The following is a 19,206-nucleotide window of genomic DNA, read 5'->3' as shown; positions in this document are numbered from 1 at the left end:
TAACACAGAGTTTTATATTACTTGCTGCACAACAAGTCAGTTAATGTTACTTGCGTGTGAGTCTTCAGTTTTTAGATTTTGATTCATTGAATAATCAGCTTGTTTAGTTTTTAAACTACAGTTGTATGCATATGGTACAGTATCTATTTTTGACACCATCAGTGGTCAAGGGATGTTTATCAGCCTTATGCATTAAAAAAAAAATCTGAACCTTCAACGTCCCACTCCTTTTCCCCACCCCACAGACCAAATTCATGTCATTTACAGATCCTCCCCTCCTTTCTCTGTTTTCTGACCAAATGTGATAAAATACACCTCCTGATTTAATCAAGGCAGACAACACAGGACGGACAGGAATCAAACATTCACTCCAGAGGAGAGAGACAGAGATGGCAGGTAAGTAAACCGCATGGTTGAACTAACCAGGGAGGCAGCACAGTTTAGGACTAACCCTATCACTAACATGCATCATATGGTTAATGTACAAAAAATGACAATTCGCTCACAAATTATTTTTTCATCACAAACATTATCTGCTGCCAAAAAAAAAAAAAAAGCATTTTAATCTATATGGATAAAGACAATATATATTTTTTTATATTACTTGATATCTTCCTCATAGACTTTACAGTAAGGTTCAGTTTCTTAGTGTTAGTTAACCACATTAAAATGAACGAACTCTAAATGATTTATTAATATTAGTAGATGCTAGTTTCAACATTTACACACACATTAAAGTTGTGTGTGTTGTTATTTAATGGAACTAATCTAAAATTAACTAACAATGAACCTGTATTTTCAAACGGAGTTTGCCTTATTCATCACGAATGGGCTACTATATGCAAGTTAGCTGATTAGTATCTTAAACGGTGATCTGTGGGGGAGAAAACGCTTAACACCTTTGCGAGTGGCGTTTATAATTCGATTCTCTGTTTGTAAAAAGGGACATGTGTAACGTTGTAAACTTCAAGGGCTTTAGTACATCGTTCACAAAGAACGCGTTTAGAAATGTGAGACGCCGTGCAGTAAAGTGGGAGATAGGGTTGAAAAAAACAATCTTTAACACTTGGACTTTAACCCTGCATTTTTGCAACATCTTGACATGCACGAGCAGTCTTGGGAAGGTTACTTTTGAAATGTAACAGACTACTAATTACCCTATTTAAAATATAAGTAGTGTAACTCTTCAATTATTTATTAAAGTAGGCTAATGTAACTTATTCAATTTGTTTAGCCTACTGTTTAGAATGTCTTAGCTCTTTATCTTTCGATGCCGTCCGACTATTCTCAGTCTTTGCATGGGCCCATGGAAAGAGTTATGAACATGAAGCCAATTGTCTGTTCACAAACTTCTTCAAAGGTTATTGTCTCCTACATTAGATTATATAGGCCTAGATACATTGTAAGGGGGTGGTGTAATGATTTATCCAATAGGGTAAACATTACATATGTGCGTCATACAAGACAAAAACATGTCATATAGAATGAAATATTAGCAGAAAGTTCTGGTAGAAGAATAACTTATTTCCAGATGCATCCTGTTATTCTTGCGGACCTAGCTCAACAACCTTGATTAAGAAAATAACAACAAAGAGAGAAAACACAGACAGGCAAACTCACAGAAATATTTGGCAGAGAGTATGATGTAATCTAACAGTTCCCCCATTTGTTTATGTAATAAACAACATAAAAGCTCTCTGCCCATTTCCTCCTCCCGTAACATTAGAGCAACATTTTCCTCATTCCACTTAAGATTAGCACATTTAACAGTTCTATTCATCAAGGCACTTACGAACATCTTTTACCAACTTATGAACAAAGACAGAAATCATTCAGAGTATTCACTATTTCTCTTGCCGATAGTTCCTAAGCAATTCGGGTCATATTCAGTTAACCAAATCAATTTATCAATCAACTTTTATCAAACCTTTATCATCTGCCTCATTATGAGGGTTATCTGTGCAACGTGATATTTCTACTATAACACACTTTGCCCTTTAGACATTTGCAGTGCAAGTAACTGCAAGCCTTGTAGCTTTTCCTTGGCCTCCGACTTAACAATAATTGGCTAGTCACTACCACATGTTCATAGCAGATGTATGGTATATATTCATTATCTAAGCCATCTTTCCTCTCCCATATTTACAAGGAAATATGTACAGGTGAGCAGGCTTTCAGTACAGCCAGGCATATTACGAATTTTACAGCCATGGCCTAATCATTTTTAATAATATTCTTGCAAGTTCTAAATTCCTTCCTTCACATAATTCTCTATCAAAATCTAATATAATGGATTGCAAAAAAATTCAATGCTTTGCATTGCATAATACATTGTTCACATCTTTGGTTTATAAAAGGCTATGAATACCTATTTTTCCCCAACTAGATATCCGTAATGTAACTATGAGATCTTCACCAAGACAGTCAGATGTGGGCCATTTCTTCCCACTCTTCTAATTTGTGCTACCCTTTTCATTTTAGATAGTAGTGTGTCCAATGTAAGAGTCAAGTTAATAAGTTAATTAGTTTAAACCTGTAACAACTGAAATCTGCTAAAACAATAACATTATCAGTAATATAAACAGACAAAATAAATCTTTTGATAAATCTAAACCACATCGTAATCTCTTCATTCCATGCTTTATCAGGATGATATCAGGATCAGGATGATTTAATCAGTTCTCCTTTTTCTGCCAAACACTGAGTTGCTCCCCAATCTTTCCTTGATTCCAGCAGGTTCTTTATCAGTTGGAGTAAACTTCTGGCTTTTAAGCCACCATGAGTTTGCTCCTTCTCCTCGTTGGTCACCCTAGGGGACTCTTCTGCCCTGCCAGGGTTAGAGGCACGCTTGGTGTGAGCTAAGGATGTTCCACCTTTCAACAATGTTAAGGGAACACCGAAACCATGTATCTCGCTCTGTCACTCGGATTAGTGGCGTAAACCATCCTTGGTATCAGTAGAACCACTTCTACCTGTGAAAGGAGACCTTAAAATTATTTTGTTAGAGACAACACGTTTATTCATCATCCAGTCGATCCATATTGCAGTGACCTGTGAAGACTAAATTCATGTGGACTGAGGCTGTCCATTTTCCCAATAACACCAGTAGATTAACAGGGCTGGAACCTATATCATTCCAATTTCAGTCAATATAATTTATAATTAATTTATTTATCTGATTTTTTTCATTTCCCCCCCTGTATATCACGTCTGAATTTCAATTCAGCTCAGTTATCTCTTTGTTTAAATGTGTCTCATTATCATCAAATAATTTCTTAAGCATGACTCTTTTATTCAGACTTTTCACCCATTAATATCAGTTTTCTGTGAAACACTCAGCCCACATGTAACATGTTAACAAGCACAATGTATTTCATACATTTGACACAAAATCAGTTTGATGACCCTGCGCAGGTGTGGCACTTTTCTTTCTGCCACAGAAATATCCCAGGCCAGGATAGTTAGCCAAATTAATCCACAGCCATTATTTTCTCAGGCATAATCTATCTTGTGTGCCCGCTTTGAAAATTTGGAGACAGCTGTTCATGGCAGTTTGTCTGCCTTGGTGCACCATCACTCAAACACTTTCACACACTCTCACAGTCCATCACAATGGGGTTGAATTTCATCTTGCGGTCATAAAACCCAAATTTTTCAATATTTTGTCCAAATAGTCTTTTAGGCCTAGGCATGCCATAATTAAAAGAACCACTTTTAATTTCTAAAATACAATTAATCTGTGCACTTTGGTTTCATCTTTATTATCTCTTCCTATTGCTCATGAGCTGCTCTAAAAGTTAGGAGATCGCCACATGAACTTGGATCCATGGCCAATAACGCTAACATCATGTAACCGCAATCTCTGGGTATGACAGCATTTGTGATTTCCTGAATTTGGAATTTTAGAGTTATTACTTGAATTCAGCCCTTAGAAATATCAATTTACCAAGATGGAGTGACCAGTTTCATTGCTTCACCATCCATATTTTTTTATCTTGGACACTTTGTGCCCCCCTATTCCCCTATTTTTTTTTTTATTTATTTCACAGCAACTCCTCTCTATGCTAAATCCACTCAGAATTTTTGCTGATTGAGAAATCAAGCAAACACTTTACTTCTTTCTATGGGGTTGGACTGGTGCCTAATAAAAGAAAGCAGTGTGTTGTTAATTGAACAGAATACAAAGAACTGCTATAAAACCAGTGAATTATCAAATTAATGACAAATCAAAATTTGAGGCAGTCTCTGTAGTGATCATTGTATATGCAGTACCTGCCCAAGAGGGAAGAGATGAAATTCTCTGATATCATCAGTCAGTTGAACATGTTTTGGTTGTTTTAGTGTCTCTCTCCTTATGCAGTGTCTTCCGGTCTGTTACTTGGTGATGAGGATCTGGTGGGGCATCGGAGTTTTGACTCGAGATGCAGTTATCTTCCTCTCAGCCTCACATGGCAGATTGTTTATTTCTGCATTGTTTCTCAGTCCCCTCCCAGAAGTGTCGGATTCCTATTACAGGGGTGTAGCCGACTGCCCATCAGCTTTTCCTGTACTCCACAGCCATTATGTCTCTTTCTTCTTGTCGTATCGCCCATTGGCAGCTGTCCCAGAAGTTGTCTGGTTTCTTCTATAAAATGAACACTCAAGAGAACCGCATTGTAAATTTTGACCACAACTGCATATAAGCAATCTGTGCTATGGTCAGTCATCTTGTGCAACTGTCCAAAATTTAAGGAATCTCATCCAGTTAACAATATATAGCAGTTCTGTATTTTAGTTGAAATATTTAAAGCAAGTTCTTCTTTGCAGAAAAAAGCAAGCAATGTATTCTTTACAGAATGCAGAAAAGAGCAGTAACCTATTCTGTCTGATCTGAGCATATCATACTTCTATAAGCCTTACAAATACATCAGCATGATGCATTGCATTGTATTATAACTTCAGACTGAAATCTTGTAAATAGTCTACCAAATGTGACAACCAAAGTCAAGAAAAATTAATTTTCTTCTTTTCTCTTTTTATTATTAGCTGAAAACAGCCGTTTAAAGTAATCACTCACTCACTCAATTGCGATGAATTCTCATTCATCGCAATGCACAAGTTATTTTAGTTAACACAAACTAAAGTCTCAATCTCTGCAATAAACCACATTTCAAGCTGTCCTCCAGGGATAACAGATACAAACTTCACACATCTGTAGATAACAAGATGTAATACAAGCTATATATTTAAAGACATGTTTAATATTCTACTTATTATTAAGTTATCAATATAATTCTCTTGTGGCTCCCACATTTCATATAAAGTATTGCCTTTAACTTTTTGGAACCAATACGTAACTCAAATCTCATAAAAATATATTTTCAGCCAAATTATCTATCATTAGCAAATCACTCAATCTTGGAAGGACAGAGAATGTCTTAATATGAGAATAGGTAACAAAGATATCTTTTTCTGAAGCGTCCATTCCCTTTTTTTAAGAATGGGTAATTAAATAGGTCTTTGTGCAAAACATCTATTCTCCTTCCCTCATATAAATTGTGCGGTAAACAGTCGGACACGATCCGATACTGTTCTTCCTGTATGTCTTAAAATTGTCTCTGCCAAATATGGCAGAGTGTAAATTCACGGCACGAAAATGTGATCAGTTTCTTAACAGACAGTAAGAATAATTCATTAAAGATTATTTCTCACCTGTCTGTAGAAATTCGCGGAAAGACGAGCCCCCATTTGTTAAGAATGTCTTAGCTCTTTATCTTTCGATGCCGTCCGACTATTCTCAGTCTTTGCATGGGCCCATGGAAAGAGTTATGAACATGAAGCCAATTGTCTGTTCACAAACTTCTTCAAAGGTTATTGTCTCCTACATTAGGTTATATAAGGGGGTGGTGTAGTGATTTATCCAATCGAAACATTACATATGTGAGTCATACAAGACAAAAACATGTCATAAATATTGGCAGAAAGTTCTGGGAGAAGAATAACTTCTTTCCAGATGCATCCTGTTATTCTTGCGGACCTAGCTCAACAACCTTGATTAAGAAAATAACAATAAAGAGAGGAAACACAGACAGCCAAACTCACAGAAATATTTGGCAGAGAGTGTGATATAATCTAACACCTACTTTTTGATTACTTTTCTAAATTTCTAATATTTTCAACTGTTAATCATTTTGAAACATTTAAAGCAGGCAGGGTTAACCAGTAGTACTCTACCCTGATTACTGTCAGACTGTCAAAATCCTTCAGTTGAATTAAAGATGATAATAACTAAGGGATAATGTAGGGTAGAGAGGGGGAAAACGCCCCCTTAAGTTTTTTTTCTGTGAAACAAAAGTTAAATGTGTTCAGAAAAGTTATCATTGTTTTAGTGACAAAGACATAAATTATTAACCAAGTATGAAAAATGTCCAGAGTTTTCATGTTATTAGATTTTTAACAAAAATGTCATTTGTGCCAAGGGGCGTTTTACCCCACCTATGGGGAAAAACGTCCCCATGGGTGGGGTAAAATGCCCCCCAGTCTGACAAAGCAATTTGCTTTAAACCTTTACAGCAAAATCAGAGTACAGGCAGCTTTAGCTTAAAATTAAAAAAGAATATAATAAATAATAATGAATTACAAAATTATAATAGCCTATTTGAAGAAAAATTGTTAGCTGATGCTAACTGGCTATCTAATTAGCTGATGCTAAATTGAGGTAATTTTTAAATATAAAGTCCAAATATTTTGTCAACCAACTATTTAGAATACATCTGATGGAAAAACAAAGGATTTGATGTTCAGAACAACTACAGTAATTGCCCATTTCCCCCTGGCGGTGTTTTACCCCACACACTATGTTAGAGAAAGAAATTATGTCATTCTGAAAATATAATTATATTTTTATTAAATAACACATACTCCCTATCTACAGGCCTTACTGTTCTCATATCATATATAATCACTCTTGTCAACGTAGTCCATAGTTACAATAAAAATTTATTTTGACATTATCTTGTGGTTATTTTGGGAAAACAGTAGGGGGGTGTTTTACCCCATGGGGGCGTTTCCCCCACTCTACCCTACATCTTTATTTTGCAATAACACCTGCCTGGATGTACATTATCCAGCTTATTGCAGGCTGCTTGCCACAAAAGTAAATAATTAAACACAAAGCACTGATCTGAGTTGAAATATTTGAATGCAAAGCTTCCATGAAGAAATCAGTTGCTAGCAAGCGGCAAGTTCAAGGACGGACATTTATGGGATACGGTGCAGTCAAACCTGTTTTATTGCACAACATTCCACCACATAAATAATTAAGTACTAGTATTACAGTGTACAGAACAAAATGGCAGCAGCTGTGTTTGTATGAAACAAGAGAGTGAGTCCACAATACCAGGATAACAGTATAAAGAAATTGTACACATAATATTTAATTGAGTTTTAATATATTTTATTAGCTAACCAAACACAAAGCTTCCACCAAGAAAAACTGTTCCTAGGTAGCGTATAGCGCCGACTTAAGTTCCCCCCGATGAGCCTGCCTTATTAGATTTTACCAGTTGTTATTGGGGAATAACATACGTCACGACTGACCAATCAGAATCAAGCATTCCACAGAGCCGTGTAATAATTTAATATAAAGCACAGCCCCCACAAAATCAGACTTAACACCTCTTATTGAGATCATTCTGAGGTTAAATACCGATTTGAAATCATAACAAGAAATAGTTTAATAGCTATGATAGGCTACTGGTTTTGAAATCAAATGTTTGCATTGCTATGACTGGAAACATTGGCATCTAACAATGCCTTGGGAAAAACAGTTAAAAATAAATAAATAAATAAAAAAAATATATATTTATATATATATATATAAAACATATGCATAATAGGAAATAAAACAGTTATCGGATAACTGTCCTATTCTGTGTCCTAAACTCCTGAAACATTGGTGTCTCATTTTAGAGCAGTCAATGCAATTTATGAAAGAAGTCAATTATATCTGTGTGTGTGTGTGTGTGTGTGTGTGTGTGAGTGAAAAAATTCAGATGTAACCCCCTTTGTAATCATTAACATTTTCTAAAGTAACTAAATTAATTACACATTTTTTTTCTCAGTAACTGTAACTAATTACAATTACATTCATTTTGGGCAACACTTTATTTTAAGTTGTCATAATACAGATTAATTACCTAATTAAGTACTTAGTAGTAGCTGTTGTACTTACATGAAATAAAATGTACTTACCATGTAACTAAATTATGGAACAGCCTGTAATTACAGTTTGTAATTATGTAGATGTAATAGGCAGATACTCCCTTACAGAAAAAACACATGAATTTCACATGTGCAAAAGCACATGTGGTCACATGTGGCCACATATACATGTGATTCTGCACATGTGAAACACATGTGTATTCCCATGTGGAACACACGCATATTGCCATGTGAAACCCATGGTACTTTCCTATGTGAAACCCATGGGATCACATGTGAAACCCATGAGATCACATGTAAAATACATGTAAATTCCCATGTGAAACCCATGGTATATTCCCATGTGAAACACACATATATTCCCATGTGAAACCCATGGTACTTATGTGAAACCCATGGCATCACATGTAAAATACATGTAAATTCCCATGTGAAACATATGTGATCACATGTGAAACACATATATTTTCCCATGTGAAACCCATGAGATAACATGTGAAATACATGTAAATTCCCATGTGAAACTTGTGAATCCCATGTGAAGCGTATATTATAAACCTGCTTGTGTTGCAATGTCATTGTGAAATGACTTTAAAAACTCTAATCAATATTTAACTCATGCACAATATACACTCAAAAAATATTTTATTCTGTTTAAGACCTCAATTGTATAGTAAAATTCCATTACGTTTTATTAAGCAATCCTTATACACTATTCATATTATGAAGAATTTAAAAAGAATAACTACAGTCTAAAGCATTTATATAAATCTTAAAGGGATAGTTTGTCCAAAAATGAAAATTCTGTCATTAATTACTCACCCTCATGTTGTTCCAAATAGATCTTAGTAAGATCTTCGTTCTTCTTCGGAACACAAATTGAGATATTTTTAAACATTTCAGTTGCATTGCTATCTATGCAGGGTCAGAAAGCTCTCGGATTTCATCAAAAATATCTTATTTTGTGTTCCAAAGATGAATGAAGATCTTATGGGTTTTGAACGACATGAGGGTGAGTAATTAATTACAGAATTTTCATTTTGAGTGAACTATCTCTATAATAACTGGGAATGTGCCATTTCAGATTTGTTCATAAATAAATAAATAAAAAGTTACTCAATCACAGTTCCCATGGCATGAAGTTCATAGAACCTGAAAGTACACTGAGAGGAACTATTAAGTACAATTAACACAATATTTATTCATCTCTTTTGTAACTGTGTTGTATTTAGAGCTATAACAACTTGAGTCACATTTCCATAATGACATGAGATTTTCACAGGTTGGTAATGAAATTTGTATCGTCTGTAAAGAGGGCCACAGCAACATCTCCACTCATCAGACTTGTCCTAAATTAATGAATGAAAGAGAGATACAAATCACAAACAAATCCATGGTGTCCAAAAATAGTAGTGTTCAATTTAATTATTTTTTTAACCATAATTTATTTTATTATTATTTTTTTTATTTAAAAAGGTTTTTGACAAATAATCTCACAAAGACTGATGCCAAGCTAAAGGTCACCCAAAATTGAAAATTCAGTCATTATTTACTCTTATGCCATATGGCCTTTCTTTTTGATACCACAAAAGGGGAAATTAAGAAATGGTGAAAAATCAAACAAATTTTTATTTGAAAAATTCTGTTGGCCTGTTGTGGAGGACTGCGTTTGTGAGAATATATTTGCTCAACATTTCACTTCAGCTCACCAAGGAAAGATGAACATTGTAAAAATTTCAAGGTTTAAAACACTGCAAAACATGACTCTCAGAAAACTCAAAAGTATTACTCATCTATTGTCTTTTATGAGGTGAAGATCTCCAGACCAAAATAATGCAAGAACTTGATTTGTTGTTCTGATGGGCAGAAAACAACAGATATATTCACCTCAGAACATAAAGTATGTGCAAAATCTTCTAGGAGCCATGAGTCGCATGTGACTGAATTTAAGTTTTGGGTGAGCTGTCCCTTTCAAATAAATGGCAAATTAGTTTGAACAAAACAACACAGATATAGTAACACAGATGTAGAAAAACCAATCAAATGTTGATGAACTGACTAAACAGCAGTATGAGTAAAAACACTTTGGTATTTTGATGAAATACATAGAGTTGTCCTGCCAGTTAATCAAGGAGACTCACCGTGCAGGTTCTGAAAAAGCCAAACACACAGGAAGGACAGTGTGTAATGCCTATAAAACAAAAAAAACTGAAGAGTATACTGTTGACAGTGAAGTTACCTCAACAAACATGATTTTAAATATTCCAATCAGAAATATTCCAATCACAAATAACGTGTTCACATCTTTAATGCAACCAGAATAGAAAAATAGCAAAAGACAAAATATCAAATAGCAAAAACAAAAACCAAGTGTACTACTTTCAGTGACAGAATGTGTAATTTTGAAAAAGTCTTTACCATTTGGTGATGTGGCTGTGTTGAAATGCTTATCCCTAAAAGTAAATAGAAAGACATCAAGAACAAAGTACTGACTGTATTTCCACAGTGGGTCATTTCATCTTTTAAACGATCTTGTCAATATTGCTTCAAAACAATTAGTTGCTAATTATTTATGTAGCCATGTCTCTACGACTTGAGCGAGCAAGAGCCTAAAAGAAAAACTGTAAATTAAATGAATGAATAACCTGGTAAATTAATGTAGCATTATTGCATTGACTAGGCTAGATTTGACAATATGTATATATGTGACATTTAAAGTGTTAAAATAGTTACAGAGGCCTGATGAATTTATGCAGGTGATCTATACTTGCTGAGTTTACTCACATAGTTATAATTGCATAATCCTTAAACATTGTCTTAAATACAACGTTTTGAAAACAGCTACATCAAATCGTTGAAACAGGAAATTATACATTAAATAGTGTAAAACGGCCAGCATGTGGCGAGCGAGTAATCAAACAGCTGATTCATTCATTCATTCAACGGTAACGGACAGTGGTGGCTGATGGAGTGGCAGCTACCTCTTGCAGTGCAAAGGTTTTACTCTCTGTCCCAAACTGATTTCTCCCACGGTCAAAGTGGGTCAAAGTGGGACATTCGCGTGAAAAGTCGCCGACCAACGGTGACTGTGACCGCGCGCTTAACCAGCTTATTTCCAGTCGAAATGACCGCACATACAATTGGCAAACAGGACTCTAAGTTCAAACGTTTGATGCAGAAAACTATGAAATGTTTTAAAATATAACCCATTTCAGCTATAAAAACTGAAATTCAACATTAAATGTGTAAACACTACTAATTAAAGACATTTTTGCTTACCTTTTCCTCAGCATACAGTGGTAGATGACCGTTATATTTCGAATGATGAGCACGCGCAGAACTCCCACTTCTTCAGTCAAAATTTCAAAATGGAATAAGCGTTATTAAAGACTATTTGGCATTATGAATATGATGTCGACCAAATATTTACCATTTTTAAATACACCGTCTCGAATGGATGTTTTATTTCCGATCATTTCTTCCCCGGCATCATTGTGGCTGTCAGCAGCAGCCGTTGGATGAGAGGAAATAACGTCATCACCATGCTCGCAAATTCAAAATCCTTTCTGTAATGAGCTTTTTTTATTTATTTATTTATATTTATATTTTTTTTAGGGGTTGTGAAAAATGTTAAAGGTACATCTATTGTAAAATATTATGTATCTATGTTTTGCGTCTTGTGATTTATTATTATTATTAATAATATTAAGAAGAAGAAGAAGAAGAATTTATTAATGATATTATTGTAATGTTAATAATATTAATTTTATTAAAATTGTTTTGTAATGTTGTTCCTCAATAAAAAAAAATTAGGTGAAGCATATATAATACATATTATAATATATATAAATATATCGTGTGTGTGTGTGTGGGTGTGTGTATGTATTAGTTATTATGCTACCTGATGATCAACAATTACAGGTACAAGCTAATAACAAGGTGTATCAAATGAGCACATATTAATCATAAGTGGTATGTAACGTATAATTGATAAATCATATATCAGTAGTATGAACTTTATTTTATTTAACTTTTATTTTACTAACTAGCTTATATAGCCAAAGTAACTTTGCAACTACAGTAGCCTACATTACAACAAATAAAGAAAGCTACAAGGGACTACAATGGGAAGCAGGGAATAGGAACAAATTAAAAGTGAACATACAGTGTGAAGCTGAAAATGCACAGTATTTGTTACATGTAGCTAACATATGATCCACATGTGAAAACCTATTTTAACACATGGAAACATTTTCCACATGTGATAACCTATTATAACACAAGGAAACATTTTCCACATGTGATCCACGTTGTCTTCATGTGATCACATGTGAAAAATATATGTACACATGTGATCACATGTGAAAAAAAATGTATGGACATGTGATAACATGTGGAAAATATATGGACACGTGATCACATGTGAAAAAAAATGTATGGACATGTGATAACGTGGAAAATATATGGACACATGTGACCACATGTGGAAAACATGTTAAATTTATGTGGTTTTTCTGTAAGGGCTGTTACACTTATGTAACAGACCGAGTCTGTTACACAGCTACTTGGACACTTAAGTACAATCTTGATACACTTTATTTTAAGTAGTTTATGCCTGTGTAATATTGTGTAATTTTAATGTAATTAGAAAGGTATTACATGTATTTAAGCTGTGTACTGGTGGGTTAAATCAAACTAAGGTGCAGCTAGATAAGGTGTACAGTATAGATACACATGAAGTACACTTAAGTACAATTTTGATACACTTTTTTTTAAGTAGCTTATGTCTGTGTACTTACATTTATTATTACGTTGTATAAAGTCTGCGACACATATGTAACAATCTTTTGGTTACATAAGTAGCTGTGTAACAGACTCGGTCTGTTACATATGTGTAACAGTAGCTGCCTATTACATCTACATAATTACAAACTGTAATTACAGGCTGATCCATAACTTGGTTACATGGTAAGTAGATTTTGTTTCATGTAAGTACAATGGCTACTACTAAGTACTTAATTAGGTAATTACTCTGTATTATGGACACCTTAAAATTAAGTGTTATCTTATTTGATAATTAAATTATGTAATTCCGTTATATGTAACAAGTTGCTCCCCAACACTGTGCGTGAGACGCTGCAAGAGATGAGAAGCACGAGAGCAAAGAAGGTCAAACGCTTCTGCCAAGCCAATGTTTCACGAAAACAACAAAAATCGGAATGCAAAAAGCGTTGTGTGAACATGCCCTATAAGGCATGCTGTTTGTTTTATTGGGATATCAATATCATATGCTCACATCACAGATTTGATTTGGGATCAAATAGGTTGCACAAACACTAAAAGAGCTGTAGCCTAGGACATCAGTATCATGAATATATTTATGAAGTTTTAATTCACTAAAGAGATTTTAGGTTTTAAATGTAAATATTGTTTAATTTGTGCAAATATTTGGCTATTATATATCTCTTGGTGAATATCTGAATGTAGACACTGATGTATAACAAATGTTTTATATTTCATTCTATCTTTATTTCCACGTCTTTTGGTCTCTCAGAGGGTTTCAATCACAGCAGTTGTGCGGCTTTTGAATATAAGCTGGTCCTTCATAGGGGCTTCGACTTAATATCTGGAATCCACTCTCCTGAGGTGGTGGATCAAATTCATAACTTTGAGATTCGAGACTCAGATGTCTTTGTCATTACTTACCCCAAATCAGGTAAGACAGATAACATAGCAGCCACACGCTAGTGCAATAGCCTATATGTAAAAACCATACATAATCTTTGTAACATGTTTTTGGCTGTTTACTCAACTGTATGCTATAATCTTTATCTCAGTTAGATATCTATTATCCAGTTTTCATAAACTGCCTTAAGCATAGTGTGTGCATACATTTACAAACATTAGATTTAATCACAAAAATGCATGCTTATTGAGTATGGCTCAATTTAAAAATCTTCAGTGATCAGTAGTATTAATAGATATCCTATGTGCAATTCATTATTGAATTTGTAAACATGTTCTTACTTTTGTTAATCTTCTTGGCAGGCACTATTTGGTTGCAGCAAATCCTCAGTCTGATAGAGGTCAAGGGAGATGTTACAGCGACAAATGATCAGCTGAATTCTCAGCGTGTCCCATGGATCGAACTTTTGGACTCTGAGAAACAGTTTGTTTCTGCCCCTTCCCCTAGGATCCATGTGTCTCATCTACCATACAAATTCATGCCACTTGGATTAAAACAAAAGAAGGGCAAGGTGAGATCGCTTTTATCAAGGTGCCACTGCATCTATACGGCCTCAGTGAAATAATCAAGTCTTACCAAAGAACTGAATAATTATGATCGCTGCTTTCTCTTGCAGTCTCCCATTTGCAGGCTCCTTAAAATTCTTCAGTCTATTGCAAATGTTTACACAATCTCTTTACTCTGACTAATAGGTCATCTATGTGGCCAGAAATCCAAAGGATATTTTGGTGTCTTACTTCCATTTTCACAAATATGCAAATATGCTGGAGACCCCTAAAGACTTTGATGCATTTTTTGAGAAATTCATGGAAGGAAATGGTAAACAAAATATGTTTTCTTTAATCTAAGTTGCAATTTTAATCAAATCAACTGTTTGATCAACAATCCTTAACGAATATCATCTGTTTCAGTTTTTGGTAATTCCTGGTTTGAGCATGTCAAGAGCTGGTGCTCCCACAAAGATGAGATGAACTTCTTGTACATTACATATGAGGAGATGATCAAGGTTTGACCGCTTTGCTTGTTTTTAAATAAGATAAACTGTACTCTACTGTCTAAAAGTTTGGGATCGGTAAGATTTTTTAAAGACATAAATACAATTATTCAGCATTTCAATTAAATACTCCTTTGAACTTTTTATTCAGCAAAGATTCCTTAAAAAGATATCATGCAGTTTTCACAAAAATACTAAGCATCACAACTGTTTTTTTTTTTTTTTAACTGATAATAAGAAATATTTCTGGAGCACCAAATCCGAGTATTAGAATGATTTCTGAAGGATCATGTGACACTGAAAACTGGAGTAATGGCTGCTGATGATTCAGAAGGTTTCATCAGAGGAATAAATGACCTTTTATTAGAAAACATGTATTTTTAATTGTAATAATGTTTTTATTGTTTTATTTATTTTAAGTTTTATAAGTCTTAAAGGGGTCATAATGCCCATTTTCCACAAGTTGATATTATTCTTTAGGGTCTTAATGAAAAGTCTGTAACATAGTTTGGTTAAAATTTCTCATTGGTAGTGTAAAAAACAACTTTTTCACCCTGTCAAAAACAGCTCTTGTCAGAGCAAGCGGTATTGTGTCATTCTCCTTTAAATGTTAATGAGCTCCGCTGACTCCGCCCCTCTCTTCCGGCTCTAAGGTAAGACACCAGTGCAGTCTGTGCTGAAACGCTGCTGTCAATCAACAATCGTGGGAGGGGCCTCCGTCCGTGACGTCACACGGACAGATGGCTCCATTTGAGAAAGGGGGGGTAAAGATTTAAGGAGATTACAAAAAAAAAAAAACACTGGGTGGATTTTTATCATTCTAGGGTGGTTGTGTACACACACTGCCAACACACATTTCAGTTCAAACAACTTGTAAAAGTGCATATGACCCCATTAAATTCATAGTCATGACATCAAACGTTGGATGCACTGCAAAAACTGATATTTTCCTCCATCCCCCATACCAAAATTTACTTGAGACGGAAAAAGTAGATATTAAGTTTCGTATTCTGAGGAATTTAAAACTAAAACTAAAACCAATAAAAATATTTTCATTAAGGCTGGAATACACTACACGACTTTTAAAATCTGAACAGTCGCTGGGGTATATTTGTAGCAATAGCCAAAATACATTGTATGGGTCAAAATGAACAATTTTTCTTTTATGCCAAAAATCATTAGGATATTAAGTAAAGATCATGTTCCATGAAGATATTTTGTAAATTTCTTACCGTGAATGTATAAAAACTTCATTTTTGATTAGTAATATGCATTGCTAAGAACTTCATTTGGACAACTTTAAAGGCGATTTTCTCAATATTTAGATTTTTTTGCACCCTCAGATTCCAGATTTTCAAATAGTTGTATCTCGGCCAAATATTATCAGATCCTAACAAACCATACATCAATGGAAAGCTTGTTTATAAATCAGCTGTATAAATCTCAATTTTGAAAAATTGACACTTAAGACTGGTTTTGTGGTCCAGGGTCACATATAGACAAAAAACTAATAAAACTGACAAAATTGACAAACTGACAAAACACAACAAAATAACTAAAACCTTAAATAAAATTAAAATGAAAACAGATAATATAAAAATAACATTCAAAATATTGATTAAAAATAGTATTTAAATGATTATTTTGATTTTCAAACTTTAAAGTGATGCTAATACAATTATGTTGCAATTGGAGAACATATTGATATATAGTGTTTGCTTTTGTTTATTCCTTAAAATTTTCTTTAATTTGTCCTGAAAAGTTCTGAATAATTCTTAAATTTACCATCATAAAACCTGAAGAAACCCTTACTCTTTTTACTGTATTTTTGATCAAATAAATGCAGCGTTGGTCAAGAGAATTCTTTCAAAAGCATTAAAAAAATAATGCAGAGTATTATCTTAACCTCAGAGTAGGAGGATCAGTCCAGAATTGTCACTGTAACTTATCAACAGTGCATGCTTACAGGACTTGCGGTCAGTGGTTGAAAGGATCACTTCGTTCTTGGAGAGGAACTTGACACCACAGCAGCTGAATGATGTTGTTGAGCATAGTACCTTCAAAAATATGAAGAACAATCCTCAGGCCAATTACCAGCAGGTCCCTGTCATCCTGCTGAACCACCAGCTGGGAGCATTTATGAGGAAAGGTATATAACACCTCACTGCGATTCACTGTTTCATGCACACAGGTTAAGTATAATGGTCACACTTTACATTAGGTGGCCTTAACTACTATGTACTTGCATCAAAAAATAAGTACAATGTACTTATTGTGTTCATACTGTATTGCAAAACACTATTGCTGCTATTGAGGTGGGATACGGGTAAGGTTAGGGACAGGTTTGGTGATACGGGTAGGTTTAAGGGTGGTTTAAGGTGTAAGGGATGGGTCAACAGTGTAATTATAAATGTAATTACATATAGGTATTTTTAAAAATATAAGTACAATGTAAAAACATGTATGTACACAATAAGTGCGTTGTACCAAATGATTAATTCAAATGTAAGTACATAGTAGTTAAGTCCACCTAATATAAAGTGAGACCAGTATAATTATAAAGTTCACTATCGGTAAACTATCAGAATCAAATTCTCATAAAAATAAAGATTCTGTCGTCATTTACTCACCCTCATGCTGTTCTAAACCAGTCTGACACAGTAGTTACTGACAGCCTCTTTTTCCATGATTCAGATCTTTTGTGTTCCTCAGAAGTAAGTTACAGATGTTGGAAAATATGAGGGTGAGTAAATAATGACAGAATCGTCATTTCATAATCACAAGGATTTTTACTCATAGTGAACTTTATCACTATAAATTATACTTTATCTGTGTGTTAATTTTTGGGTTGACTATCTCTGTCTCTTAAGACTCCTACAAACCACAGTTATCTCATGAATGTGTTTCCACCCATCTTATTATTCCTACATTGAAATTAGTTATATTTTGTAAGTCACCGAATACATGTAAGAATTACACGTTTCAAACATGTCAATGATATGAAGTTAAACTTTCAGAATACAGTCACTAATCTCTTCCATTCAGTAATTCGAATGTTTTTAACTTGCTGAATTTAGTTATTGACTGGATATCTAGATATATAACCTCACTTCTTAACTCTGAACAGGAACAGTTGGTGATTGGAAGAACTACTTCACTGTGGCACAGAATGAAAGATTTGACAAAGTGTACCAACAGAAGATGAAAGATGTTCCTCTTTCTTTCATCTGGGACATGAGTGATCTTGTCACACCATGATTTATTCAGTCTCATCGTGTGTACTCAGCAGGGTTTGAAATCAGAAAAGTAAAAAAAAAAAAAACAACCTTGACCCTTCGGAGCTGTAATATATACAGTATAAAGTACAAGCAGATATATCATTTGTTTCCTTTTTAAATTGCATACAGTCAGGTCCATAAATATTGGGACATCGACACAATTCTAACATTTTTGGCTCTATACACCACCACAATGGATTTCAAATTAAATGAACTGTCAGCTTTTTGGTCCCTTAAAGTGGGAGGCACATATGCAAACTGTTGTAATTCCTACACCGTTCACCTGATTTGGATGTAAATACCCTCAAATTAAAGCTGACAGTCTGCAGTTAAAGCACATCTTGTTCGTTTCATTTGAAATCCATTGTGGTGGTGTATAGAGCCAAAAATGTTAGAATTGTGTCGATGTCCCAATATTTATGGACCTGACTGTACATATACGTGACATAAATCAGTGCTGTCCTCTTCTGGAACATTGTGTTTTGCAATTATCATTCAAAAAGAAGAGTATCTGTATAAAAATATTAAATTCTACATCTGTGGCTTGTGCTTTTTGTTAGTGAAATAAACAGCTGTTTCAGTCAAGCAAAATTAAATGAATACCAAACATTTAAATATTGATACATATTATAAATAAAATGTCAATCAGAAACTCTGAACTAGAATAATTTGATTTTCATCAGATTCCTGAGATTTCTTTTTTCTCAGTTTTTTTTAAAGCATTCATTTAATATGCTAAAGCTTTTTGGGAAACTTTTTATTTTACTGTACACTCTCAGAAATAAAAGGTACAAAAGCTGTCACTGGGGCGGTACCTTTTCAAAAGGTACATGTTTATACCTAAAGGGTCCATTTTGGTACCTTAAAGGTACATATTAGTACTTAAAGTGTACCTATTTGAACCTAATATGTACAAAAGTGTACCTTTTGGAAAGGTACTGCCCCAGTGACAGCTTTTGTACCTTTATTTCTGAGAGTGTATATAG

General features: G+C 34.2%; 1 protein-coding gene across 2 annotated transcripts; it reads left to right on the top strand.

Moving 5' to 3' along the window:
* Positions 1 to 310: 310 nt before the first annotated feature.
* On the top strand, positions 311 to 18,990 carry LOC131521452 (amine sulfotransferase-like). Of its 2 annotated transcripts, XM_058746164.1 has the most exons (8): positions 311 to 396; positions 13,757 to 13,918; positions 14,251 to 14,459; positions 14,641 to 14,767; positions 14,860 to 14,954; positions 16,911 to 17,091; positions 17,637 to 17,685; positions 18,070 to 18,147. In XM_058746164.1, the coding sequence occupies exons 1-7, from the start codon at positions 390 to 392 to the stop codon at positions 17,681 to 17,683; spliced, it is 828 nt and encodes a 275-aa protein (XP_058602147.1). In that variant the 5' UTR covers positions 311 to 389; the 3' UTR covers positions 17,684 to 17,685; positions 18,070 to 18,147. The 2 variants fall into 2 exon arrangements, with proteins under 2 accessions (XP_058602147.1, XP_058602146.1); XM_058746163.1 differs by lacking the exon at positions 17,637 to 17,685 and having other exon boundaries at positions 18,070 to 18,990.
* The last annotated feature ends 216 nt before the right edge of the window (positions 18,991 to 19,206 follow it).

Source organism: Onychostoma macrolepis, chromosome 16 (assembly GCF_012432095.1).
Source record: "Onychostoma macrolepis isolate SWU-2019 chromosome 16, ASM1243209v1, whole genome shotgun sequence".
Classification (NCBI taxonomy): domain Eukaryota; kingdom Metazoa; phylum Chordata; class Actinopteri; order Cypriniformes; family Cyprinidae; genus Onychostoma; species Onychostoma macrolepis.
The sequence above is the reverse complement of the archived record's forward strand: the minus strand, read 5'-3'. Positions and strand labels throughout refer to the sequence as shown.

What these genes read in the sequence shown, in the direction of transcription:
- LOC131521452 (XM_058746163.1), top strand. An exon ending in TAAAACAAAAGAAGGGCAAG is followed by an intron (nt 14,460 to 14,640) that starts GTGAGATCGCTT and finishes TCTGACTAATAG; the next exon opens with GTCATCTATGTGGCCAGAAA. An exon ending in GAAATTCATGGAAGGAAATG is followed by an intron (nt 14,768 to 14,859) that starts GTAAACAAAATA and finishes CATCTGTTTCAG; the next exon opens with TTTTTGGTAATTCCTGGTTT.